This window comes from Beta vulgaris, chromosome 8, assembly GCF_026745355.1.
Source record: "Beta vulgaris subsp. vulgaris cultivar EL10 chromosome 8, EL10.2, whole genome shotgun sequence".
Lineage (NCBI taxonomy): Eukaryota > Viridiplantae > Streptophyta > Magnoliopsida > Caryophyllales > Amaranthaceae > Beta > Beta vulgaris.
The window spans coordinates 55,258,709-55,285,752 of record NC_079209.1 but is presented as its reverse complement, the minus strand read 5'-3'; the positions used below and the strand labels follow the sequence as shown (position 1 = coordinate 55,285,752).

The 27,044-nt window shown below is 37.0% G+C and overlaps 1 protein-coding gene and 1 pseudogene across 1 annotated transcript; one reads left to right on the top strand and one right to left on the bottom strand.

The window, feature by feature from the left end:
• Positions 1-1,485: 1,485 nt before the first annotated feature.
• Positions 1,486-7,521, bottom strand: LOC104898609 (mediator of RNA polymerase II transcription subunit 32-like; annotated as a pseudogene).
• On the top strand, positions 6,313-6,744 carry LOC125492644 (histone H3.3-like). Its single transcript, XM_048635296.2, has one exon. It carries the CDS (start codon positions 6,313-6,315, stop codon positions 6,742-6,744), a length of 432 nt encoding a protein of 143 aa, XP_048491253.2.
• Positions 7,522-27,044: the final 19,523 nt, after the last annotated feature.

Below are 27,044 nucleotides of genomic sequence, written 5' to 3'. Positions count from 1 at the left end.
CTGCCCATTGTCCCCAACAAATGAGAGACGCAAATCAGATGATGGAAGAAGAGTAAGGTTTAAATCTCCCCTGTGACAAGATAAAACCTATTGAGCTTAACGAAAAAAAGTTCCAGATCTAGACAAAATGACACATATAACACAAGACCAAGAATCTAGACAATAAATCAAACACGAGACAAATGATCACTATCACAAGTAGATTCTGATACATAATCACAGCATGGAAAATGAAAGTATTTGATATTCGTCAAAAAGTACATGATTTTTATCAGACTGAATCAGAATATTACCTGTTGTAATAGGATAAAATTGTGAGATTTCATATTATTTCAACCAGCAATTACTACTGCTACTTATTCACTTATTCGCTATTGCTAATTTTGAGAATTCATGCAAAGCAAAAAATTTGTTCTAGCAAGATAAATGTGATACTGAAAGTAGTCTTATGCATTATGTCCATAATCTCTGGTCTTTATAGGAGACTAAAAGAAATTATTCCACCAAAAAAGTAACAGACCATGGGCTACTTAGTAACAGACCATGGGCTACTTAGTAACTGCAATTTTATCTTATATAAATAGTAGAAAAAGGCTTACTACGATTAGTTCCTAGGATATTAATCCAGGGACACTTCAAAATTACCTATAAGGCTACAACTACGAATGCTCTCTAAAGAACCATTGACAAATTCAAGAGTGCACAAGGTCTACGAGCAAAAGCAACTGGTAGACAGTATCAAGGACACCAAGGTAATTATTGAAGTTTGTAATATAAATAATGAAACCAAAATTAGTAATTAATACTTCCTCCGTTTTTTTATAGATGCTACATTTCTCTTAAATGAAAATGTCATAATAGATGCTACATACCATAAATGGATTCCTTTTCACCATAAAAATCTTAAAATACTATTAAAAAGTTGGTGGTTCCCCACCTTCTCTTTTAAAATACTCATACTTTTTCCTTAACAAATGGTTTTTTATTCAAAAAGTGGTGGTCCCCAACTTTCTCTCTCTACCTTTCTTAAAAACCCCCCACTTTCTCTATGTAGCAAGAATAAAAACACGGAGGAAGTACTACATAAAAGACCATTCCACAAAATATGGCCAAAGAAAACAAGAATCTCAAAGACGATATGAAATTAAAAGAAAAAAAAGGGTCCTGATAAGGAGTGCAGACGAATGAGATTATATATAACGTTAGGGTATGAAACTACCTTCATTTCTTCTTAATTCAGAGATCAATATAGATACGTCCAATTTACCTACAAGCTAAAAGACATTTTCATTTGGAAGGACGAACATTGTTATCATCAGTAAAATATAGGATTAGAGTCCCCGCGTACATTATAATATAGGATTAGAATCCCCCGTACATTATATAACCATATTAAATCAATCCCACCTACACCAACTGGCCAAAGTTCTATCAGATCATAATTAGTGCACCAATACCTCAGATGAAGGTATATTCTGGGTAGGGTAGGGGAAGCCAATTATCAATTAACAAATTGTAACCCAAAAACACTAATTAAACAAGGAATTAGTATTATAAATACAAAAACTAAAAATAAAAACCTGAATGTAGCATCCTTGGAACAGAAGTATTGGAGTTGCTACAAATCTACAAAATCCATAGAAATTAAACCAAAAGTGAGCATCAAAACAGTAAAAAAATCATTCAATAAAATTCAATCTTTTTAAACCATATGTACTTCATTAGCTAAAATGTATCTTCTTAAACCATATACCAAATACCAAATACCAAATAAAAATAGGAATCCGAGTGCTTAGCAGACAAGCACCAACAATGGCCTAACTAATCACATTGAAGTTATTGTCCTCTGGTAAATGGTTTACTAATTTCTTTCTTAAATTTCAAAATTTTTGTAATCACATTAAAGTCACCTAAACTATCTATGAAGTCCAAATCAGCACAAAATCACTACAAACCATTTCATTCTCGTTGTCGTATTCTCAATCATCTTCGCCTTAGAAAGAGAAGAAACAAACTACTCTCACTCTGTGGGGGGTTAAAAAAACCTCACTTGAGCCTACAAATACTCGAATTTAAAACCAAGATTCCATCAACTTCAACCCAACACACATCCAAAAATCAAATGCAGCTTGTTTATTTCCACCACAAACAAAACATACAATCAAAAATAACAACCAGGCAGTAGAAAGAAACTACACAGCAACCAATTACACAAAGCATCTAACTTCGACATAAATCATCACAAAATACAAGCAACAAAAAAGAAAGCAATTTCAGAAAATGAGGGAAAACCCCTAAAATTTGAATAAGGGCTTAAAGTTGTGACTGTATTATCATACCAGAGAATGACCACTATCCGGCAAAGAGCTTAAGGTGCTCAGCGAAGGAGGCCAACTGGAAAGTAGTGGTACTGCTGCACAAAAGATGTTTTGTTTGAGTTGAGCAGAAAGAAGATAGTTCATCTGTTTGTTGTGCTCTCAAATGGCGTTTTGAAAAATTAGAGGACCCAAATGTTGGCGAAGAGGATTTCAGAAGAGGATGCCTAGAATACCTCAAACCAGAGACAAGACTAAAAAAGAAGCGGATCAGAGAAAATTCCGGCAAAGAGATTGAGGAAATAAAACAAAGGAGAAAAGGATAGAGGAAAAAATGGAAGAAAATTGAGCAATATGATGATGAACAGTAATCTTATTTCTTCATACTTTACACACTCAGTTTACTATTCACAAGCATTTCATCCCACTTCTTGCTTTTAATACGTTTAAGATTTAGATATAATCAAATGCTGCATCTAAAAAAACAGAGAATAGTATAATAAATGTATGAGTATACTCATGGAAGTGCATTAGTGATGCATAATAACCTACGTGGAAATCTCAACACTCTGAGAATTAGGTAACCAAATTCTGAAATTCAGACAAAGAAAATAGAAAATTGGCCAGCAGAGATACCTATCGAGTTGTATCCTCTGCGAATCTGGCGTCGAAGGGAGCAGAGTGTTGGGATGTGACGATCCACCACTGTTTCCAGAACCCTGCTCCAGTTCAATCACAAGCCATCTCACTGCTTTACTCATTTGTTTTAGCCTTACACCACTAATGGGTGGAAAACCAGCAACAGGCTGACCACGCTTCCCTGTCACAGAGCCAGTGGCCTCATCCACCAAGCATTTTGATCCTATTCTTTGCTTAACAGACTCTACGAACTCCTCAGCTTGATCACAAGCAACCGTCAATAGTTCCCAATGCTGTTTGAAACTTCTCCAGGGAAGTATCTGTAGCTGCTGTCTTCTGACTTCCAGATGCTTCATTTGCTTCATAGACCCCAGCAGCAGCAGCAAGAAAATCTTGATATGCATTATTTAGGGCATCTACAATATTGTACATTGGCACAATCTTCACCTGCAGACATGGATACCCAAAAAAAAGATAATATAGGTACAAAATATAACACATGACAGATATGATCATAATACAAATGGACGGGAAGGGAAGGGAAGGGAAGGGAATGGGATGTCATATGGTGACCCATGATTTGTACAATAGCTATGGCCTATGAGAAGGGTAAAGTGCAATTCTCGAGAAATTCAACTCAAACAAACGGAAGAGTATCACAATGGACATACTCATGATCAAGAAAGCTCAAAGCTACTTGAGTTAGAAGAATAACAATCAGGCATACATAGGTGAAAACATCAAAATCAAATTGAGAAAGGATTTTGCCGCCTAAATGTAATACTAATTAATCACAATAGCAAAACAGGTACATGAAAATTGTTGGTCAGTTTCTTAACTAACCTATAAATGTTTTCTTACCTGAAACTTACAGTTGGAGGACAAATTCCTTCGTAATTAATGGACCAATAAGGTTTAGAAGCATGTAATAATTATGAAAAATAGATTAATTGAAAAGAGTAGGGCAGCACAAAAATTTATTGTAAATTAGTACAAGAATGCATTTCTGCAAGGCAATCGAACACTAGGAAATTGAAAGTTACCTTTTGGAGATCAAGGGAGGGGGGGAGGGCTAACAGAGTTAGCAAGGACACCGACTTCTATAACTATAAGGCACTGATGTAACAACAGCTCGAAACTACAGCAAGACAATAATTCCCTTCCCCAAAAGAGTAAAAACAGTCGTAAAATTTGTGAAAAAAGTTAAAAGAAAGCTCTAAATCGCAAACAAAAGAAACAAAGTAAAAAAAAGACCCAAAGATCACCTAGCGAATGAGCAAATAGAGAAGAAAAGATGAAAACTCACTCACATCTATGCAAGAGACGTAGAAGCATAGCAAAAAAACCAAGCCTTGGAAACTTGAAGTCCACTACAGCTGAATTGAACCCAAGTTGAGAAGCTCCAAGTTTTCAATGTAAAAAAAAAGAGAGATAACGCGGCGGAATAACATCAAAAATAAATTGCAGGAAACAAAACCCACAATTCAATTCATTCTTTCGCTAAGAAAAGAAGGCAAAAACGACTTAAAAGGAAATAATAGTTGATACGAAAAACAAATAGAAATACATAATTGGAGATAAGTTAGCATGTCATCCGCTGCTAATTTCACTCCTACCTCTTGCTGTCTAAAATTCATCAATAGAGATTTTCCTGCAAAAGAGAGAGCAATAACTAAGGTGGATTTCTCTTACATGGATGAATTCAAAAGCACAAAAACAGATGAAACATACATAAGCAATACAAAAGATTAGATAAATCAACAAAAGTGAACCTCATATAAATGACACATGCACATTGAGAAGAAAAATAATAGTTAATAAGGATATTTGGAGAGGTGGGGTACTAATTAGACTCTAGTTGCCCCCAATAAGAGGTAGAACTGTCCAAAAAGGGGATAAACAATAAGGATGTTTAAGTTCTATGTTTAAGCTAGGGTTCTTGATTTCATTCAGTATAACCAGTCAGATCGCATTTAGTAAATGAAAACAAACCACTTATGTTAAGGATACTCTATTATAAATTAGTAACCTTCTTTTAAACAATATACTCCAAGACCTTAAATTTCATTCTTCAGATTAGTCTCATCAACGGAAGATTCTTTTCTCTTATAACAAACTCAAGGAAAAAGAGCCAAGTTTTCAATCTGACTAACTTTATTCAACTCATACTCAACATAATATCAAAAATCAATAACCAATAAATTGCATAAATCAACAGCCAAACACCAAGAAAGATTCAGACAGTAACTCATCATATTTAATCATTTCAAGATTCAAGAAGGATATAAAATAACATACTTTACACAATTAAAATAACAAAATGATAATCTCATCATATACAAATTCATAGTATCAAACTACCAAATCCATGAACTAAAAAACACTTGGTAAGCATAAAGTGCACAATTAGAAAAGCCCTAGGAGTAGTTCCTAAAATCATGACATTTATAGTTATTACAGCCTAGAGGGGAAACATCTTCTCTTTATTTGAACATGAAAATCACTCCCCCAAAACCCAATAAAAATTACAACAAACAAACAGATGAGTAGATGAAAAACTTAAAACTGGACTAATGCAAGAAAGACATCAGAAGATACGAAGGAGCCAACAGGGCAAAAGAATGCATTTAAACAATAAGCAGAAGATACTTGACAAAACCTGGGCCAGCAATTGATCTTGAAACTTCTCCACTCTGTTCAGCTATATCAGACCTATAGACATATCCAAATAAATAATGTGACAATTTCTTTAGGAGAAATTAGAATATTATATAAACAATAATTCAGTGGATAAATGGTTAAGAGCAGTGCCATGAAGAAAATTAATAGAACTAAGACCTGGTAGAATAAAGAGACAAGGTAAACTATGTTATACTTGTGCATGAAAGCCGAAGACATGCCAGTACAAAGACAGAAAAGGGAAGCAAAGGTAAAAAGAAGAAATAGAACCACAGAAGCACATCAAAAGATAAATCACAATAAATACGAAGCTATCGTCTAATGCTGCTCATTATGATAAAGGTGGCACACAAAAGATAGGCTCGAAAGGCCAAAAAGATATAAAATTTTATGAAGTAAAAAATGATATCATTACTCATTAGTCCCTACAGTGGCTGGATTGCTTTACAAGGTCGCAACTTTTGATTATCGGAGAACCGTCCCAACTTTTAGTCCCTCCACAAAGGGATCCATAACTCAATTTTATTTTTGTTAAATCGGGTAATTATGACGCATGATACTCTTCTCAAAGACCTTAATTTCAGTTTACTTAAACCAATGAAAGAGTGTCATGTATCATAAAAACCGACATGTCTCTAATGTTGCTTTTGTTGCTGCTGTTGAAAAGCCACAGCGGAGGATGACGACACAGATGGCTCGCACTAAGCAAACTGCCTGCATGTCTACCATCGGAAAGGTCCCCAAGAAACAATTAGCCTTCAAGGCAGCACGCAAGTCCGTTCCCAGCACAGGCGGGGTGAAGAAGCCTCACATGTACAGACCTGGCAAGGCTGGCATTGTCGCCCTCCGTGAAATTCGTAAGTATCAAAAGAGCACAGAGCTATTGATCAGGAAACTCCCCTTCCAAAGGTTGGTTCGTGAACGCGCTCAGAACTTCAGGAATGATCTGCATTTCCAGAACCATGCTGTTCTCGCCATTCAGGAAGCAGCCGATTTATACCTTGTTGGTTTATTTGCAGACACCAATCTCTGTGCTATTCATGCCAAGCAAGTCACTATAATGTCCAAGGACATCCAGCTCGCGAAGAGGATCAGGTGTCAAGGTGCTTAAGCCTCTTAAATGTCGAATATATTTGCTGAGTTCAAGATTGTAATGTCAATCCTATCCCTAGTTCACTATCTCTTCTAGTACTATCTAGTCTAGTCAATTAATAAGCGGTAGAAGCATTCTTCCCTAGGATTTTATCATTTTCATGCACAAACATCCACGTATGTTTCTTTCTTATAGCTAATCCAGCCTTTCAGATGCTTATTTTCTCATATTTCTTCATATTTGAGTAATATAATGAAAGGGAGTCGATCCCCAGTTAACCCTAACCCCTAAAAATCGATCCCCAGTTAACCCTAACCCCAAAATTCACTGAAATCCTACCCCGATTAAAAGACCATAATTAAATGCTAATTCAACCATAAGTAATGCAAGTAACTTCAAAATAGTATCAACCATTAAAAGAAGCAAATCCGATTCCAAACTCGCCAATTTGAGAGTGGAAAAAAAATAAACAGTGAAAATTCAATCGTTACCTCAACAGTGCAGATGAAGAAATCAAGAGGAGCAGATGGTCGATCTTTGTTCATCTCCCAAATTACACAGTTCCTGCAAAGAATCAACAATGAAACCCTAAGTTCACAGGGCAACCATAAAATTACTCAATTTCATATCAACTTAACCAAAAAAATCATCAAAGAAATCAATATAACATTAACGAAAGAATTAGCAATGAAAATTTGGGAGCAAAATTGATGCAGATCAAGAGAATCGTGAAGAAGATGAGAGAGGAGAGAGGAGAGAGGAGAGAGAGAGAGACGTGAGGAGGATAAGAGAGGAGAGAGACGAAGTGAAGAAGAGGGAGATGAGATAAGGCGGTGCATCACGTGAGGGGTGCGTGGGAGCAAAGTGAAGCATATCATGTGAGCAGCACATGCTGGTGCAAAAGGAATAGTGAATTTCATACTTTTACCACTCAAAACACTATTAAAAGGAATAGTGTTGCAACTCCTACTTTTAAAAGGTCTAAGATTTTAAATCTCACACCATAGCTCCAATATGCTCACCTACAAGCAACATCAAAACACAAGGGGAGATAATGAGAGATAAAAAAATAAAAAAATAAGAACTAAAAACTAGTAGAAATAACTAATTAATCCATAAAATAGAAAAATAAGAATTGAAGGTTTAAAAAGTTAAAATAAATGAAAATAAACTACAAAAATACTCTAAAAATTACCCCTAAAAGTGACATAAATGTCACTTATCAAGCACGCATCGCGTGCAAAAAAATTCTAGGTTTATAAGTCTTCCTTTAAAGACTTGTTGGCGACTTTTTCAATTTAAAACATTTTTTAAAACAAAACCTTTACAATAAGGTAATCAATTACGCATTCATCCTATGTAGGCAATAAAAACATGCCTACAACATATTAGAATCAACTTTTAATAGATAAAAGTTTCATTTTTGATATTTTGTTGATAAATACAGGAGATATAACAATTACAAATTATAAGAACTACCATGAGTGTGAATATGATAATCCATCACCAAGTTCTTTGACTTTTGCAGTTTCCATGATTTTCCCATAGATTCTAATTGTAGAGTAAACAATCAGCCAATTTTTTGGGGGTCGAAGGCTTGGGAATAGTACCCTGCAAGAAGCCCAATTTACGTTTAACATTCAGAGACATGCGAATTGCACGTACCCATTCATCAAAGTTGTCATCTTTCAACTGAATTGGAGTGATTAAGTTGCCTGGATTATCATTGGAGCCAAGAAAATAGGCGGAATCTGGTTTGAGAATATTGGTTTATGTAGCTTCTGTCATGGTTGTGAAACAATTCGAAGATCACGTTGTTTTTGGTTTTGTTTTGGTTCGAGTGGTTTAGGGTTTCGATGTTTTGATTTTTTTTTCTTCTCGTCGATCTGTTTGATCGATTCTAGGTCGTGGGTGGAGAGGATTTTTCTCAACCTCTGGCTCTTGATACCATGTTAAATTTAGGTTAATGTTATGTGTGTCAATCTCATTCATCAATCAAGTATATATATACATCCTGCATCTAGAGTCCTATTAGGGGCAACATGATATCCCTCAAATCTATCTTAAACATATAAAGATAATTCCTAACACAGCACTACCACCACCACCACCACCTCCATCACCACCACCAGCACTACTTCGATTTCAGTGTGATGATGACAGGATTGCATACGGTGGTAGATATATTCTGGGTTGGCTGTGGCTCAAATGTCGGGTGGGAAAATGTAAATAACTCCTCTAGAACATTTTAATATTTTGTTTTGGAAGTTTCATCCACAGCAGTAATCATAGAAATAATATTGTATTGCAGATGAGGGGAGTCAGAAGCACAAGGGAGGGACATACATACTACGCACACCCTTTTCACCAGCCTCTCCACCAGCCTCTCCACCACCCTTTCCACCAGCCTCTCCACCACCATTTCCACCACCATCTGCAGGCTGCAGCACCATATCCCCCCACCTACACCTCTTGACGTCCTCAACACTGCCATTAATGCGTGCAGCACCCTATCCCCCACCTACACCTCTTGACGTCCTCAACACTGCCATTAATGCGACTGTGCTACTATTTACAGCTTCTGGCGTCATAATAGCTAGTTTTACCTGCCATGTAGGTGTGGTGATCTTTGTATGGGTTTTAATAGCAGTCGTCTTGGTTATATTTTTGGTGCTCATTTATTCATATGCCAAATATGTGAGGGGTTGGAGTTGGGGTTGGGTTTGGGGTTGGGGTAGGGATAGGGATATTGTGTAACATGTTCTGATTTTGAAAAATGATGTAGATAATTGTGTGTATAATTTGTATTCGAATACTTGAACTGTTGGAGATTTAGCTTATGTTTGGTTTCACTAATCTACTCCCATTCAATAATAATATTGATTATTATTGATATTGATACTAATATTGATTGTTAGAGGCTTATTTGAGTTGACAATTTGTTGCAAATCGATTTATTTTACTTTTCTTTAGTTAAGAATGATTATGGAATACTGGAATAGATCTCGTAATTTTTGGTTAAAATCCTAGCTTAATTTCCAAACTAATAGTGGAATAGTGGAATACTGGAATGACTAAGTCCCAAATGTACATGCCCTTCCTTTGAGAAAACAAGAAAAAATTGTCAGAACTTTTCATAAACATCTTTTTGTCGGAAATAATCTTTTAAAATTTTGTCAAGAGAAACCTTAACCCTAAAAATATTATCAGAAAAACCTACTAGTGTTATTTCAGAATTGACCAATATTGTCCGCCATTCACTTAGCTAATGACCTAAAAAAATTTTCGAGAAGCAACCTTCTACGATGGCTTTTTTGTCATAATTAACAATCTTTCATAAAGTTGTCTGAAAATCACATAAAGTTTCATCCCGCAGAAAAAAATTTAGTTTATAGTTTAACTTGCAAAAAAATATAAAAGATTGTTTCTGACAAAAAACACCATTACAAAATGTTGAATCTACCAAATTTTTAACGGAGTTAATGTCGTAAAATATAGGTCATGACATCAATAGGCTTTATGTGACAATTTTTTTTTAAGTTTAAGGTTTCGCTTGTCAATAAAATTAAAATGGTATTTTAAAAAAACAAAGCTGCTTAGAAATGATTGTTTTTGATAAATTTTTCCAAAAAAAATATTCATGTCCTATATGTTGAAGTTCTACGTGGCAACATTTGATGTGGACGTTAAGCCGTTAAAAATAAATATCCATGTCCTACATGTTGAAGACTTGAAGTTATACTTAAAAGTCTAAAACCATGCTTAAAGAGGAAGTGAGTCATTCACACCGACTGAAGTTGTATTTGGACATTTAAAAAAATAGAATTTCATATATGTCGCCGGCTACATCTATAATCTTCTGTGTGGCCCGTGGCCGGCCCTTATAATAAGTCCCAGCAGAGTAATATTATCTGATTTTTTTTCTCAACATCTGGCTCTTGATACCATGTTAAATTTAGGTTAATGTTATGTGTGTCAATCTCATTCATCAATCAAGTATATATATACATCCTGCATCTAGAGTCCTATTAGAGGAACATGATATCCCTCAAATTTATCTTAAACATATAAAGATAATTCCTAACACAACACTACCACCACCACCTCCATCACCACCACCAGCAACACTACCACCACCACCTCCATCACCACCACAAGCACTACCACCACCACCACCAACACTACCACCACCACCTCCACCACCACCGTCAACCACCACCGTCAACCACCACCGTCAACCACTACCACCACCTCACCTCCACTGTCAACCACTACCACCACCACTACTACCAATACTACCACCACTACCACCACCTCGCCTCCATCACCACCACCACCTCCATCACCACCACCTCCATCACCACCACCATCTCCACCTCCATCACCACCTCCACCTCTACAACCTTCTTACATTGAGAAGTTAAACACTGCACTTAATGGCGCTATGTTAACTTTTACAGTTGCCGCAGTAATCCTATCTTGCTTTTCACACAAGAAAGAAGAAGTACTTTTTGTCTGGGCGTTTATTTTAATAGCGTTAAGTGCATTTTTTTACTTTTTTTTTTTCCTTCGTGAGAGAGTTTACAATTGGTGTTATGTTGACGTTAACGCGGTGGAGTTTAATGCGGTGGACTTTATTGTGAATTAGTAAAGAAATGTAGAATGAAAACTTTAGAGAGAATTCTCATTCATCATAGAGAGAGAAAACAGAAATCTCAGCTTACAAGATATTAGAGAAATATCAGAAAGCCTCAATCTTCACCACCTCCACCACAGAAATCATGATGACTTTTATTCTCTAATTAAATTTTTTTTCTCTGTTTCAGTCATTTCCTTTCAGGCCTCAATCTTCCACACCTCCATCACCTCCTCCACCACCTCCACTACCACCTCCTCCACCACCTCCACCACCACCTCCACCACGTGATATGCTGAGCACGTCCATTAACGGCGCGATGTTGGTGTTTACTATTGGAGCAGTCATTTTATCAAGCTTTTCCTACAATGCAGATGTAGTGATTTTTGTTTGGCTTTTTATTGTATTAGCCTTAGGTGCTTTTTTTCATTTTTTTTGTTGTTTTTCAATAGTGCCTTTTAATGACTAAAAAGTGGTAGAATTCCAACTTGCTTATGCAATGGTAGTTGTAGTTGTAACTTTTAATCACTAGGCCAACACCTTATGTTATTGGGGTTTTTTTTCTAGCAATGTAGATTACATACTATAGTTACCGATATGGTATTATTGGATAATATTATATGTAAAGAGATAATATTATATTGTAAAGGGTAGAATGGTACTTTCATAGTCATAGGTCTGTATTGTAAACACTATATATATTGAATGCCAGGTTAACACAATTATTTCCCACACTTGTACATGTTATCACAGCCAGAGATTTTCTAAGAGAAAAAAAAATCCCTCAAACACTCGTTTTTTTTCAAACGTTTTTCTTTCTCTTCTCTGCGATGGATCCTTCGATCCCTTCTTCCGCCACCAGCGCTGCTCTCGCACAGCCTTTCGCGCCGCCGACCACCGTCCCCTATTCGTCGACGACTGAAGTCCCACCCTCCGCCGGCATATACACGCCTTTTCCGGCGCCTTCTTTGCACACAACGTGGTCTGCTGCTGTTACCTCATCGCGTGCCGTCGAGCTTTCCTCCAGCCTGCACCACCTTGGCTCTTCTCCGGTCACCCCGTCGCGCGTCCCGCCAACTCTTTCTGCGATGTGGACTGCTGCTGTGCCGTCCTCCTTTTCTGCCGGTTTCTCAGCCTCTCAGCCACACGTCTGGGCAACTCCGGCCACCTCATCCCGCGCCTCGCCGCGTTTTCCGCCGGGGTTTCCCTCCACCACCGGCGCTGTTCCACAGCCGACCCCTCCAGGACATTTTCCGGCCTACTCCATGCCGTCCAGTTCATCGGTATTTGCCCTCCCGCAAATCTCCTCCCCTAATCTCAGTAATTTGGTAACTATTACTCTTCCTTCTCCCGAAGATTATTTATTGTGGAAAACCCAAATTACTTGTTTATTACTTTCTCATAATCTGCTTGGTATGGTTGATGGTTCTGCTACAATTCCCCCTGCAACAGTTCTTGACGAACATGGTGTTCCTATTCCTAATAATCAGTTCTATGAATATTTGCGTCTGGATCAACAAATAAAATCTTGGATTTTTGCCACCCTCTCTAGGGATGTATTTGTGGATGTTCATGATTTACATACCTCTGTGGATATTTGGACTAGATGACAATCTAGATTTATGCATGCTAGTATGGCCAGATCAATGGAATTAAAGGGTCGGTTAACTCGTATTAAAAAGGCTGCTTCCCAGACCATGGATGGATATTTACGTGAGATTAAGGTGATTGCTGATTCCCTTGCTTCTATTCAATGTCTTGTGTCGAACCAGGATTTAGTACATTATACTCTTTTTGGTTTATTAGATCGTGATTCTGAGTACAATCATATAGTTACTACCCTCCTGCATTATCCATTCCCAATTAGTTTTGATGATTTGCATCCCAACTTGTTACTGCATGAACAAAGATTGATAAATTCTAAGGATGCATCTGATCCATCATCCCATCATGCATTTTTGCCGTTAAATCTACTGGTACTGGTTCAAATTCCTCCTCCCAGAATAATTCTGGAGGGAGAAATTGGGGAAGGAATAACTGAAACAGAGGTGGTAATAATAATCGTGGGGGCAACAATGCTCGGAATAATAATGGTGGGAATGGTGGAAACAATAATAATCGTGGCCCTGGAGGAAACAACAACAACAATGATAATCGGGGATGCTCAAATGGGAGTAGTTCATCAAATAGTAACAATGTTACCTCTACCCCTACTTCCAGTACATGTGGTTTGTGTTGGTATCCAGGTCACCAAGCTGCCTACTGTCCCCAGCGTTTTAATCATAACTTTGTTCCCTCCTCCTCAGAAAGTGTCACTCGAGCCTTAGCTGCACTGTCTGTTGGTGGTGAAGCTAATGACTCAGTCTGGTACCCGGATTCGGGAGCTGCATCTCACATGACTCCTCAGGATGGTACGTTCTCTATTATTAAAACTCCTTATACTGGGTCTAGTTCTATTGTAGTTGGTAATGGTACCTTACTCCCAATAAAAAGTACTGGACATTTAACTTTAAAAACAGCAATTCGTCCCCTCTGTTTATCATCTGTCTGTCATGTCCCTAATTTAAAACATAATTTATTATCAGTTAACAGTTGTGTCATGAAAATGATTGTGTTGTGAGTTTTAATAAAAATTCTGTTTATGTTAAGGACCAGATAACGGGGGAAAATCTGCTTCAGGGAACCAGTAAGCAAGGTGTCTACCCTCTTCAGCCCAGCATTGTCCCTCCTGAGCCTTCAGTTCCTGCTTTCCTAGCCATTAAGGAGTCCGGTGACGTGTGGCATGCTCGTCTGGGCCATACATCTTCTAGCATTTTAGGAACCTTATGTTCAAATAAATACATCACATGTACCTCTAAATTTTATGATGATTGTGTAGGATGTAAGCTAGGCAAAAGACATCGTTTACCTTTTGATTCTGTTGAACATATTTCTACATATCCATTATATAAAATTCATAGTGATCTTTGGCAATCTCCTGTTTTGTCAAATTAATTATTTCGCTACTATGTTGTGTTTGTTGATGATTTTTCGCGCTATTCCTGGATTTATCCTTTACGTCGAAAATCGGAAGCTTATTCTAAATTCCTTATGTTTCAAAAGATGGTTGAAAATCTTTTTAATTGCAAAATTAAAATATTTCAAAGTGATGGAGGAAGGGAATTTGACAATTCTCCTCTTCTTCAACATTTTTCTAACACTGGTATAATTTTTCAAAAATCTTGTCCCCACACTCCAGCTCAAAACGGTGTTGCAGAACGCAAACATCGTCATATCATTGAAATGGCTCGTACTATGATTATTCATTCTGACTTCCCTGCGGAATTTTGGGTGGATGCATCATATACTGCCACTTACACTATCAATCGATTACCCAGCTCGGTTTTAGGGGGTGTTTCTCCTTTTAAAAAATTATTTCATCGTCCACCTTCCTATCATTTTTTGAAAACATTTGGATGTGAATGCTTTCCCTTGTTTCTGGACTCTAAAAATCACAAACTACAACCTAAATCTAAAACTTGTGTTTTTATTGGATATGCATTGGAATATAAAGGGTATCGATGTTTTGATCCTACTACCAAGAAAGTCTACACTAGTCGTCATGTTCTTTTTCATGAACATAAGTTTCCGTATCGTGCTCTAGTTGGTCCAGTGTCTGTCGTGCCTTACACCTCACCCTTGGTCCTGACTTGGGACTGGTCTCCCATAAATGTGTCTCCTCAGTCGCGTTTTGTTCCGCCTGCTTCACTGAGTTTGGCGCATCCTTCCCCTACGAATCTTGCGCTGCCTGCTGTCGGCATAGCGCGTGATGTGCTGGCACGCCAGCCCACCTCCCCATCTCCCTCGTCGTCTGTCGTTGGCCCCTCACCTATCGCAGCCTCGGCCACTCTGCCTGCTGCTCGTCCCTTTGAGTCGTCCGCTTCGTCGGACTCTCCTGCTGTGCGCCGCGAGCTCCCTAGCCCGCCACGCGCGGCTTCTGGTTCTCCTGTGCTGCTTGGTCATGAGTCTTCATTTGAGTCCCCCACTCCCTCCCCCTCTCCTCTTCGTGCATCTTCGCCCACTTCCTCTCCTGATCTGAGTATTGTAAGTAATCGTCATCCCATGGTTACTCGTCTTAAAGATGGTGTGTCTAAGCCTCGTGTCTTAATGAATCTAAACACTGAAATTCTAGAGTCTGAACCTACTAATTTTAAGCAAGCTTCTAAAGACTCACGTTGGCATCAAGCTATGTTAGATGAATATAATGCTTTGATTAAAAATGACACATGGGAGTTGGTACCTCGCAATTATGATAAGAATTTACTTGGTTGTAAGTGGGTCTACAAGATTAAATATCATTCTGATGGTTCTGTGGAGCGGTTCAAAGCCAGACTTGTTGTTTTTGGCAATCATCAGCAGGCAGGTATTGATTACTTTGAAACCTTTAGTCCTGTTGTTAAACCTACTACTGTTCGTTTGGTTCTTACTATTGGTGTTTCTCTAAAATGGTCTATTCGCCAGTTAGATGTAAAAATATGCGTTTCTTCATGGTTTTCTTAATGAAGAGGTTTATGTGCGTCAACCTCCGGGTTTTATTCATCCATCTAAACCTACTCATATTTGTCGTCTCAAAAAGTCCATTTATGGTTTGAAACAGGCTCCTTGGGCCTGGTTCTCCAGGTTTAGCAACTTTCTTTTATCTATTGGTTTCAAGTGCAGCTGTTGTGACACTTCTATGTTCACTCTCAAATATCGTGGTCATCTCATTATTCTTCTATTATATATATGTTGATGACATTGTCCTTACTGGTAGTAGTCTTCCTCTTGTTGCCCAATTCATCTCTGTCCTTTCTTCTCAATTTGCTATGAAGGATTTAGGGGATCTTCATTATTTCTTAGGTATGCAGGTTGTGCGTACTCCTCTGGTTTATTTTTGTCTCAACATAAGTATGTTTCTGATTTACTTCGTAAATTCCACTTCATACTGTTAAACCAGTTACCACTCCTGTTGTCTCTAGAGTAACATTGTCTCTCCTTGATGGAAAACTTCTTGCTGATCCCACAAATTATCGTAGTATGGTTGGTGCATTGTAGTACTTAACTATGACTCGTCCTGGTATTGCTTATGATGTTAATATGGTGTCTCAGTTTATGCATGCTCCTCGTACTACTCACCTTCATGCTGTGAAAAGAATTTTCAGATATCTGCAGGGTACTCTGGATTATGGACTTTATTTATATAGCAACAGTTCTCCTACTGTTGTTATTGCCTATTCTGATGCAGATTGGGAAGGATGTCCTGACACTCGACGTTCTACCATTGGTTATTCTGTTTTTCTTAGGAAGAATTTAATTTCCTGGCGTTCTAAAAAGCAACCTACTGTCTCCAAATCTCCACTGAAGCTGAATAGGGCAGTTGCCTACACAGCTGCAGAAACTATTTGGCTCAAGCAACTTCTTGCTGACATTGGCCATTTTCTCCGTCGTCTTGTGATTGTCTATTGCGACAATGTCTCTGCTACTTATCTCACTACTAATCCAGATCATCATGATCGTAGCAAGCATATTGATGTTGACTATCACTTTGTTCGAGAAATGGTTGCCAAGGGAGGTCTTATTGTTCGACATGTTCCTACACAGTCTCAGGTTGCAGACATTTTTACCAAAGGCCTATCTACTGACTTGTTTACTAAACATCGTACCAATCTATCCGTTGTTTCACCTCGTAAAGATTGAGGGGGTGTATTGGATAATATTATATGTAAAGGGATAATATTATATTGTAAAGGGTAGAATAGTACTTTCATAGTCATAGGTCTGTATTGTAAACACTATATATATTGAATGTCAGGTTAACCTACAACAGGTTAACACAATTATTTCCCACACTTGTACAGGTATGATAATGTAACGCCCCGAAAATCCGTAACCTTAATTACTCATGATTGGCAGCGGAAACCAAACTTAAACTATGGGTTATGGGACCATAAATAAAATAATAGCCTTAAAATGGTCTCTAAAAATATACAAACTCTCAACTAGAGTAATAATGATTACTCATAATACATAGTATTCTAAATATCCCAAATATGTGTAGAGTCACTTCAACATAATCCATAATATCACCCTTGCATATGCTTTGCCACACCTAAAACAGAAAACAAAACATCATGAGCCGAGGCTCAGTAACATACTACTCTAACAATGTAAATTCATTTCAACTCATTTTATTTGCAAACAGAGAGAAGAGAATATAGTTAAAACATTTCATAATTCATATCAGGAAATTAAAAGAAAGATACGTATCGTAATTCATCATCATATCATATTAATTATCAAAAATCTTCTTTTGGTTATTTGGCGAGTACAACAGAAGGCTAAGCCACTGAGGACATATGTCCCCCATCAGAAGGTCGCATAAAGCCATCATAACATAAGGCAAAGCCACCGAGGACCTTTGTCCCCCATCAGAAGGTGGCATATAATGCCAAACATAAGGCAAAGCCATCGAGGTCCTTTGTCCCCCATCAGAAGGTGGCATATAATGCCAAACATATTGCGGGTACCACCGAGGACGTTGTCCCCCATCAGAAGGTAGCGTAGCCGCCATATAACAGAATGACACGTGCATGGCCCAGAGAACATAGTACTGCCATAAACCATCTTTCACTTTCATTTATCATGTTTCGTTATTTTTATATTTATGTCATAAAACATCTCTTAAGCATCATGAAAACCAATTTATCATCCTAAACATCATTAAGCAAAACATTTCATATCCCGCAATCCGTAAACACATATCATCAAACATTATGTAAAAGCGTCATAAAACATAGTTGGAAAAGTGGAGTGCGGGTGTTAGCAGTAGACGTTACCTCGAGTCGCGATTATTATACTTGATAGTATGGGGAGGCTTGTAATATTCCTTTTCCTTTCTAATTTATTCAAGAATTAATAAAGACGACTTATTAATATTTTATTCTAAATCTTTAAGCTCTACAATCCATTTCCATCATGTGTCATTATGGGAAGTTCTTCATTATGACTTTATAGCGAGTTTATGAAACTAATAGTTATGGAACCTCATTATCACCATTTATTACTTAAACTATAATTCTTGACTTTATAACTTGGTCACTAACTTATGTAAAACTATTTATTAGTAACAACCACTACTTATAAGATTCATGAAATTCATGTTTAATGACTTGAAGGTATGATTACAGAACTTTCATACTTTAGTTAGACTTTTAATAGTAAAGTGATATCTAACTCATTGTTAAACTCTAATTTGTATTAGTGATATTTCATACTAGTTAGTGTCCTTGTATAAGTGACTTACTTAATTAACAACTTAAAATATACTCATTTTAATAGGCTAAAAAGTAGGACTATAATTATAGATTAAGCTTACTAACATTATACTTAAAAATCCAAGTGTACTTAATTAGTATTACTTTATAATACATAAACTTAATTTATAACTATATGAGCATGAAACTAAAATCTTATTAACTAAAACACCACTCATGTAGTTAAGGTGTAGTAATAGAGACTATGTCATAATCTATTTTAAACTATAATTAGGTTGTATGATTATTTTATGAAGAAAAATGGACTTTAAAACAATATAAAACTTACAGAGGGTCTAACTCTTTACTCCGAACTCCGAATCAGATGATTTTGAGTCTAAATTCAATAACTTTTCACGATCTACAACTTTCATGAAGGAAGTATATGCAGATTCTGACTGTAAGAAGAATATATTGGGGAAATACAGTATGATAACCTAAAATTAAAGGAGAAATAGAGTGGGTATTTAGGGCTATTCGTGGGTACTCAAAAAGAATAAGACGCATCAATGGAAATTCAGATTTTTATTTTATGGTATAAATAGAGGTTGTGTTTATAGTTTGTAATTTTCAAGTGGGTGAGAAATGGGGAAATTAACCCACTATTTATAGTGATTTTAGGAAGAAAAACTCCATTAAACTAATGAAGACTTAATGGTGAAGAATACTTGGGGAGGAAGGTCTTATAGAAGCCTTGGAGAGCAAGTACTTCTAGAAGACTTGGGGAGCAAGGGAAGGAGCTTAATGAAGAAGATGGAGCGTATGGATGTGACTTTTAAAGTTAAGAAAATATGAAAACTATACACTGCATTATTATAAGTAAATCATTACCATCATAACATAACTTTTAATCATAATCAAACTAAATGTAGTATATTTTAGAAAATAACCTTAACATTATCATTTCGAAAAATATTTAGGACCAAATTAAGCTAATAAACATAATTAGTAAATAATAAAACTAGTTCAAAATTCGGAATATTACAGATAATGTCCTATGCTTTTGGTAATCTTTGTTGTATAATATGAGCACTATAAGAGGGGGGGTGAATTATAGTGAGAGAATAAGCACTACTTTTCGCGGAATTAAAAGTAAACTTGAGAACAAACAATGGGAACACGAGAGATTTTACGAGGAAAAACTTCCTAGGCCTAGTAGGAAGAAACAACCTCGACCACAAGGGATTTTAAACAACTTTCCACTATAATAGGCCAAAACAACTCTGATTACAACCTATTACTTTTCTCTCGATTCTCAACTTAAGTTACTCAACTCAAGTTCCCAACGACAGTTCCCAACAACTGACGTTTTCTCTCAAACTTCACTCGAAGTTCCTTTCTCTTTCTCTTTCTCTTTCTCTTGCTTCACTCAAAGCTTTCTCACACTTACAAGAGTTCACTCAAACCCTTTTTCTCAAAAATACACTTTGTAAAACAATGGAAGAGTAATAAAAACTCGATTAATGTAAGTATGAATTCTCTTAAGAAAAGGCACTGACACTTTAGATAACTTAAGACAAATTAACTAAGTCAGACACAATTTTATTCAAATGAATTAGGCGCCTATTTATAGACCATTAAGACAAGACATGATTTCACTAAACTTAACCATTATCACATGTTTCTCCATGATTTTTTAATATAATTATTAAATTAAATTAATTATTCCATGTCATGTACATCATCCACTAATCCACTAATCCACTACTTTACTTCATAGAAGCAGTAACATATTACGTGGTTTTTGCAAACTTGGAGAATAATTAATCTTATTTAATTTAATAAATACTTGGAGGATAATTAACTTAAGCCACTAAATCCACTAACTACATAAACATGTAGCAGTAAACCTTTAGGCGTGTAATCTGAATTAGGAAATAAATAAATAATAAATCCATTAGCTAGTTTTTAGGAAAAAAATATCTTTTTCAAAATCTTTTATAAAACCGGAAAACAGTTTTTTGTATTTCAAAAAAATCCGAAACATTTTGAAAACCGGAAATATATATTTTCGAAAACAAAATCTTTTAAATAAAATATAAAAGATAAAATATATATATTTTAAAAAGATAAGATTTGAAAATCAGTTATTTTAAAAACAAAAAATCTATTTAAAATCTTTCCTAACAAACTTAAACTAACTTCCTAGAATATTATGGATCTTAGTCAAATTATCCCTAAAAACTCTAAAACTATATTGGGCACACAATTATCTTAGGCGCACAATATTAGTCACTTAGTAGTTCCTAAATTAGTTTAAAGCCTTGTTCCCTAATTATTAAGTCTTGTTCCTAAGCCTTGTTCTATAGTGCCAGGTCTGTTCCTTTCATGGGAACAGAACCAAGTTCCTTTGAGAATTCACCACGAACTTAATAAAGCTATTACTCAACCTTAATAAGAAGATTAATAAATACTCTAATGTATTCTAATCTTCATTCCATGCTTGATTCTTCATTTCTCGAACATCTTTACTTCGATCTTGATTAATTCTCCGCTTTAATCTTCAATCAAGTATTCTCTTACCTCGAGCATGAATTACCTTGCAATCAACATAAATAAAATATACTATGTCTTTTGTGGTTAGGTCATCTTCAAAACTCAAGGGTCAACAATCTTGTTTGGCATAATGATTGGAGTGGGGTTGAATAGCTACTAACTATTAGCTACCTAAAACTAAATTAAACAAGTTAAACTTCAACTTCAACATTACTGACATAAATTTTGCTTGTCTAATGAGCAATTCAATAAGCATGTTCGGCTGTTCGTAATGTTTGTGATATCAAAAGTCAATACCCAAATTGATGGTTTATAATGCAACTAGGAATGTCAACAACTACCGTATCAATTCAGCATGTTGGATCTAAATGTATATGGTCTTACCCTTAAGCACTCATAGTCTACGTGAGAGACTGTATTTGAACTAGCATTCTAGGGATTAGCTTCTGTTAGGTATAAGAGCGTAGCGGAAACGTAATAAGATCGAGAAATTAATAAGAAAAATAATGCAAGAAAAGCAATAAAGGACACACAAAATTTAACGTGGGAAAAATCCTCAAATAGAGGTAAAAAACCCACGGACGACGAGTACCCGAAATCCACTATATAAAATTATGAGAGTACAAGTACCCCAAAATAATAGGGTTAAGATAAAATTACAACTCCCACAATTATTAATTACAAACTCACAAAGGAGAAAATTAAAGTGAATAGTGGAGTAGTTGTGGTGTATATGTGGATGGCTTTTGTAGTTTTTTGATGGATGGCAAAATGAACTACAACACCTCTATTTATAGGTGTATATGTCGGTTATTAGCTTAGGAACAAGAGGTTAGTGGAATGCTCTAGAATCATCAAGCAAACACGTAGCATGCTAAGCATCACCTATATCATGATTTTACTAGAAATTCTTGAACATGTGAAGCTTAGTGACATATAGGTATTCAGCTTTGGATATAAGTGTGCAGCATATGATTTGGGCCAATGAGGAATTTGGGCCACCCAAATCAACAATCTCCACCTTGGAACAAATTCCTAGTCACTCGTCGTCTGAGCCCCAGCGGCCTAGCAAGCATGAATGCCACTAAGTCTAAGCAATGATCGAACTTAGTGGTAGGAAGTGACTTTGTAAGCATATCTGCTGATTATCTGAAGTGTGAACCTTTTTGACAATAATTTCACCTTCAGCAATTGTATCTCTGACATAGTGGTATTTGACTGAAATGTTCTTAGTCTTGGAGTGATATGCATCATTCTTGGTGAGAAAGATAGCACTTTGGCTATCGGAGAATACTGTGGTAACACCTTGTGGAACTCCAAGATCTATAACAAGGCCTCTCAGCCATGTAGCCTCCTTTATACCTTCAAGTAGCTGCAACATATTCTGATTCTGTTGTAGAGAGAGCAGCCTTAGACTGCAAAGAAGCCTTCCAACTTATTGCACCAGAACATAGAGTGAAGATATAACTTGAAAGTGACCTTCGACGGTCAAGATCTCCACCATAGTCAGAGTCAACGAACCCAACAACATCACTTGAAGATGTTAGGGTCCTATCAAAGACCAACCCAGATCTATGATACCTTTTAGGTAAAGAAATATCCATTTAACGACATTCCAATGATCTTTCCGGGGTTGTGCATATACTGGCTCACCATGCTAATGACATATGCAAGATCAGTGCAGACCATGGCATACATGAGACTACCAACTGCACTAGCATAGGGAATGCTAGACATTTTTTTCTTTTTCTTCCTCTGATTGTGGACATGAAGTAGATGATAATTTGAAATGAGCAGCAAGAGGAGTAGAGACAGACTTACAGTTATTCATGCTGAATTTATCAAGAATTTTCTTGATATAATTCTCTGTGATAAGTATAATTTTCCGGCTTGTCGATCTCGACGTATCTCCATGCCAAGAATTTTCTTTGCTGTACCAAGATCCTTCATCTCGAACTCCTTACTTAGTTGAGACTTCAAGTTGTTGATTAGAGACTTATCACAAGATGCTATCAGCATGTCATCCACGTACAATAACAAATAGACATATACTCCATCAAACTGCTGGAAATAAACACAGTGATCATATTGACTGCGTGTGTAGCCATGTCCAATCATGAAAGAGTCAAATTTCTTGTACCACTGTCTGGGAGCTTGTTTGAGGCCATATAAGGATTCTTCAAGCGACAGACAAGGTTTTCCTTTCCAGGAACAACAAATCCCTCGGGTTGCTTCATGTATATCTCTTCTTCAAGATCTCCGTGAAGAAAAGCAGTTTTGACATCGAGTTGCTCTAACTCCATGTCAAACATAGCAACTAATGCAAGAAGGACTCTAATAGAGGTATGACGTACAACAGGAGAGAAAATTTCATTAAAGTCAATACCTTCTCTTTGATTGCAGCCTTTGACAACAAGGCGTGCCTTCCATCTTGCAGGTTCGACCCCGTGAATTCCTTCCTTTTGCTTGTAAATCCATCTACATGTAAGCGCTCTTCGGCCTCTAGGTAGCTCTACCAGATCCCAAGTGCCATTCTTGTGGAGACTTTCAATCTCCTCGTTCATAGCCACGAGCCAATTAGATGATTTGGTCTGAGATGGCTTCAGAATAAGTAGATGGCTCGACCCCAACTGGAGTTTCTTCACCTACTGTGAGAGCATAGGCAACCACGTACTCCTCTTCTGGATATCTCGTGGATCTCTTTTGTTGCCTTCTCGGACGATCTCGTGCGAGATTATAATCCGATTGTTGTGGCTGGATAGTGTCTGTGTTACCTGTAGCACGATCATCATCGTGTGCATCATGGCTGGATTGTGGGGTCGAGGAAGAGTGAGCATCAACCATGGGAGACTGGCTACTTGTCTCCAACTCCACCTTTTCGCCTGGACTTTCCTGATCACCTGTGCTAGGAGAAGAAATAGAAGACTCCGATCCAGAAGATTTTAACATAGCATTTTCATTGAAAGTGACATCTCTACTAAGAATAATTTTCTTAGTTTCAAGGCATCACAATCTATAACCTTTAGATTCAGATGAATAACCGATGAAAATGCATTTCACAGCTCTGGGAGCTAATTTCCCATCATTGATATGAGCATAAGCGGTACAACCAAATACTTTAAGAGAAGAATAGTCAATAGTTGTACCTGACCATACTTCCTCTGGAATTTTGAAGTCAATAGAAGAGTGTGGAGAACGGTTGACAATATAAGCAGCCGTGGCCCATGGAGATAGCTTCCGTCCATAAATCACGGCGATGCCACAATCCAGCATTAGAGAGCATACAACGAGCTCTCTCGAGAAGAGTTCTGTTCATACGTTCTGCTACACCATTCTGTTGAGGCTTGCCGGGTAATGTTTTGTGTCTAGCAATACCGGCTTGTGCGCAGAACTCTTCAAATTCACCATCACAGAACTCCAAGCCTCGATCAGTCCTAAGCTTCTTGACTTTTCTGCCAGTCTGGTTCTCAACAAGAGCCTTCCACTTTTTAAAAGTAGGGAAGGCATCATTTTTCTGTCTTAAGAAATATGTCCAGACTTTACGAGAAAAGTCATCAATAATGGTCATCATATAACGTTTACCAGAATAAGATGTGACCCTTGAAGGTCCCCATAAATCAGAATGAATATAATCAAGAATAGCTTTGGTACTGTGAGTAGCTGTAGAGAAACTTACTCTCTTCTGTTTCCCATAGACACAATGCTCACAGAATTCCAGCTTACCAGTACCAGGTGTAAGAAGACCACGCTTGCTCAGGATTTCCATACTTTCTCACTCATGTGGCCAAGGCGCATATGCCACAGCTGAGTGAGATCTGAATCAGAGAGTGAGGATGAAACAGCTGTTGAACCTGTCACTGTATGTCCCTGCAAGACATACAGACTGCCATATCTACAGGCTTTCATGACAATCACGGCACCTTTAGTAACCTTTATAACTCCACCTTGAGCTGAGAATTTATAACCAAGGGACTCAAGAGTGCCCAATGAAATTAAGTTGCGTTTTAAGTCAGGAATATGACGAACTTTAGTTAAAGTCCTGACAACACCATCATGAGTCTTGATTTTGATTGAACCTATTCCAATAGCCTTGCATGGAGTATCATTTCCCATTAAGACAGTACCACAATCTACAAATTCATAAGTGGTAAACCAGTCCCTATGAGGCACATATGATAGGTGCAACCAGAATCAAGAATCCATTCATGAAGACCCTTCTTTTCAGAAGTTACCAATAATACCGAGTCACCTTCAGAGTCAGTTTCAATGAAACTAGCTTCGGCGGATTTTTGAGGTTGTTTTGATTTTTCTTCTTTCTCTTTTTTATTTTTCAACTTATAACACTCAGAAATCTCATGCCCTGACTTCTTACAATAACGACAGGTTATGTTTGATTTATGTCCCCTCGATTTAGATCTAAATTTCTTTTTTGGGTACTTCCTCTTTCTTGTGATCTCCCTCTTACATTTAAACCTTCGGCTTTATCATTAGTATGCACTTCAAGGTCAAATTTTTCTTTTGAGAGTAAATTAGATTTAACATCTTCAAAAGATAAAGTATCATTATTACCATATAACATAATTTCCTTAAAGTGCTTGTAAGAGGGAGGTAGGGACACAATTAATAAAACAGCTTTATCCTCATCATCAATCTTGATTTCTAAATTTTCAAGACAATAAGAATAGAATTAAATTCATTTAGATGAGATTGAATGGAAGTATCTTCCGCCATACGAATTGTGTATAACCTTTCTTTGAGACGGAGTTTATTTGCGAGGCTCTTGGTCATATAGAGAGACTCCAACTTTGAGCATAACCCGGCTGTGGTCTCTTCATGGATGACCTCGCGTAACACCTCCTTGGCTAGACACAATTGGATCGCCGACATTGCTTTTTCATCCATCTCTTCCCATTGCTCGTCAGTCATTGTTGCCGGCTTTTTAATTAGATTTTCCTTCTAAAGCCTTTTTTAATCCGTTCTGGGTAAGAACGGCCTTCATCTGGATCCTCCAGATGCTAAAGCTTATCTTGCCATCAAATTTCTCAATGTCGAACTTAGTGACAGTCGACATATTGAACCGTTAGCTCGGATACCACTTGTTAGGTATAAGAGCGTAGCGGAAACGTAATAAGATCGAGAAATTAAAAAGAAAAATAATGCAAGAAAAGCAATAAAGGACACACAAAATTTAACGTGGGAAAATCCTCAAATAGAGGTAAAAAACCCACGGACGACGAGTACCCGAAATCCACTATATAAAATTATGAGAGTACAAGTACCCCAAAATAATAGGTTAAAGATAAAATTACAACTCCCACAATTATTAATTACAAACTCACAAAGGAGAAAATTAAAGTGAATAGTGGAGTAGTTGTGTGTATATGTGGATGGCTTTTGTAGTTTTTTATGGATGGCAAAATGAACTACAACACCTCTATTTATAGGTGTATATGTCGGTTATTAGCTTAGGAACAAGAGGTTAGTGGAATGCTCTAGAATCATCAAGCAAACAACGTAGCATGCTAGCATCACCTATATCATGATTTTACTAGAAAATTCTTGAACATGTGAAGCTTAGTGACATATAGGTATTTAGCTTTGGATATAAGTGTGCAGCATATGATTTGGGCCAATGAGGAATTTGGGCCACCCAAATCAACAGCTTCTCGAGCCACTATGTTAGTTGAATATGCAATTCGTCAAGCTACCAAATAAGCATACTGACTTTGTGCTAACTAAATTGCTTGTCCCTCTTCTACTGATAGTTGCCGCATTATTTTAGTTCCTCATAATTAAGGATATGACATGATATCATCAAAGGAAAATCCTTGTAATAGTCGAACCAATCTCGAACC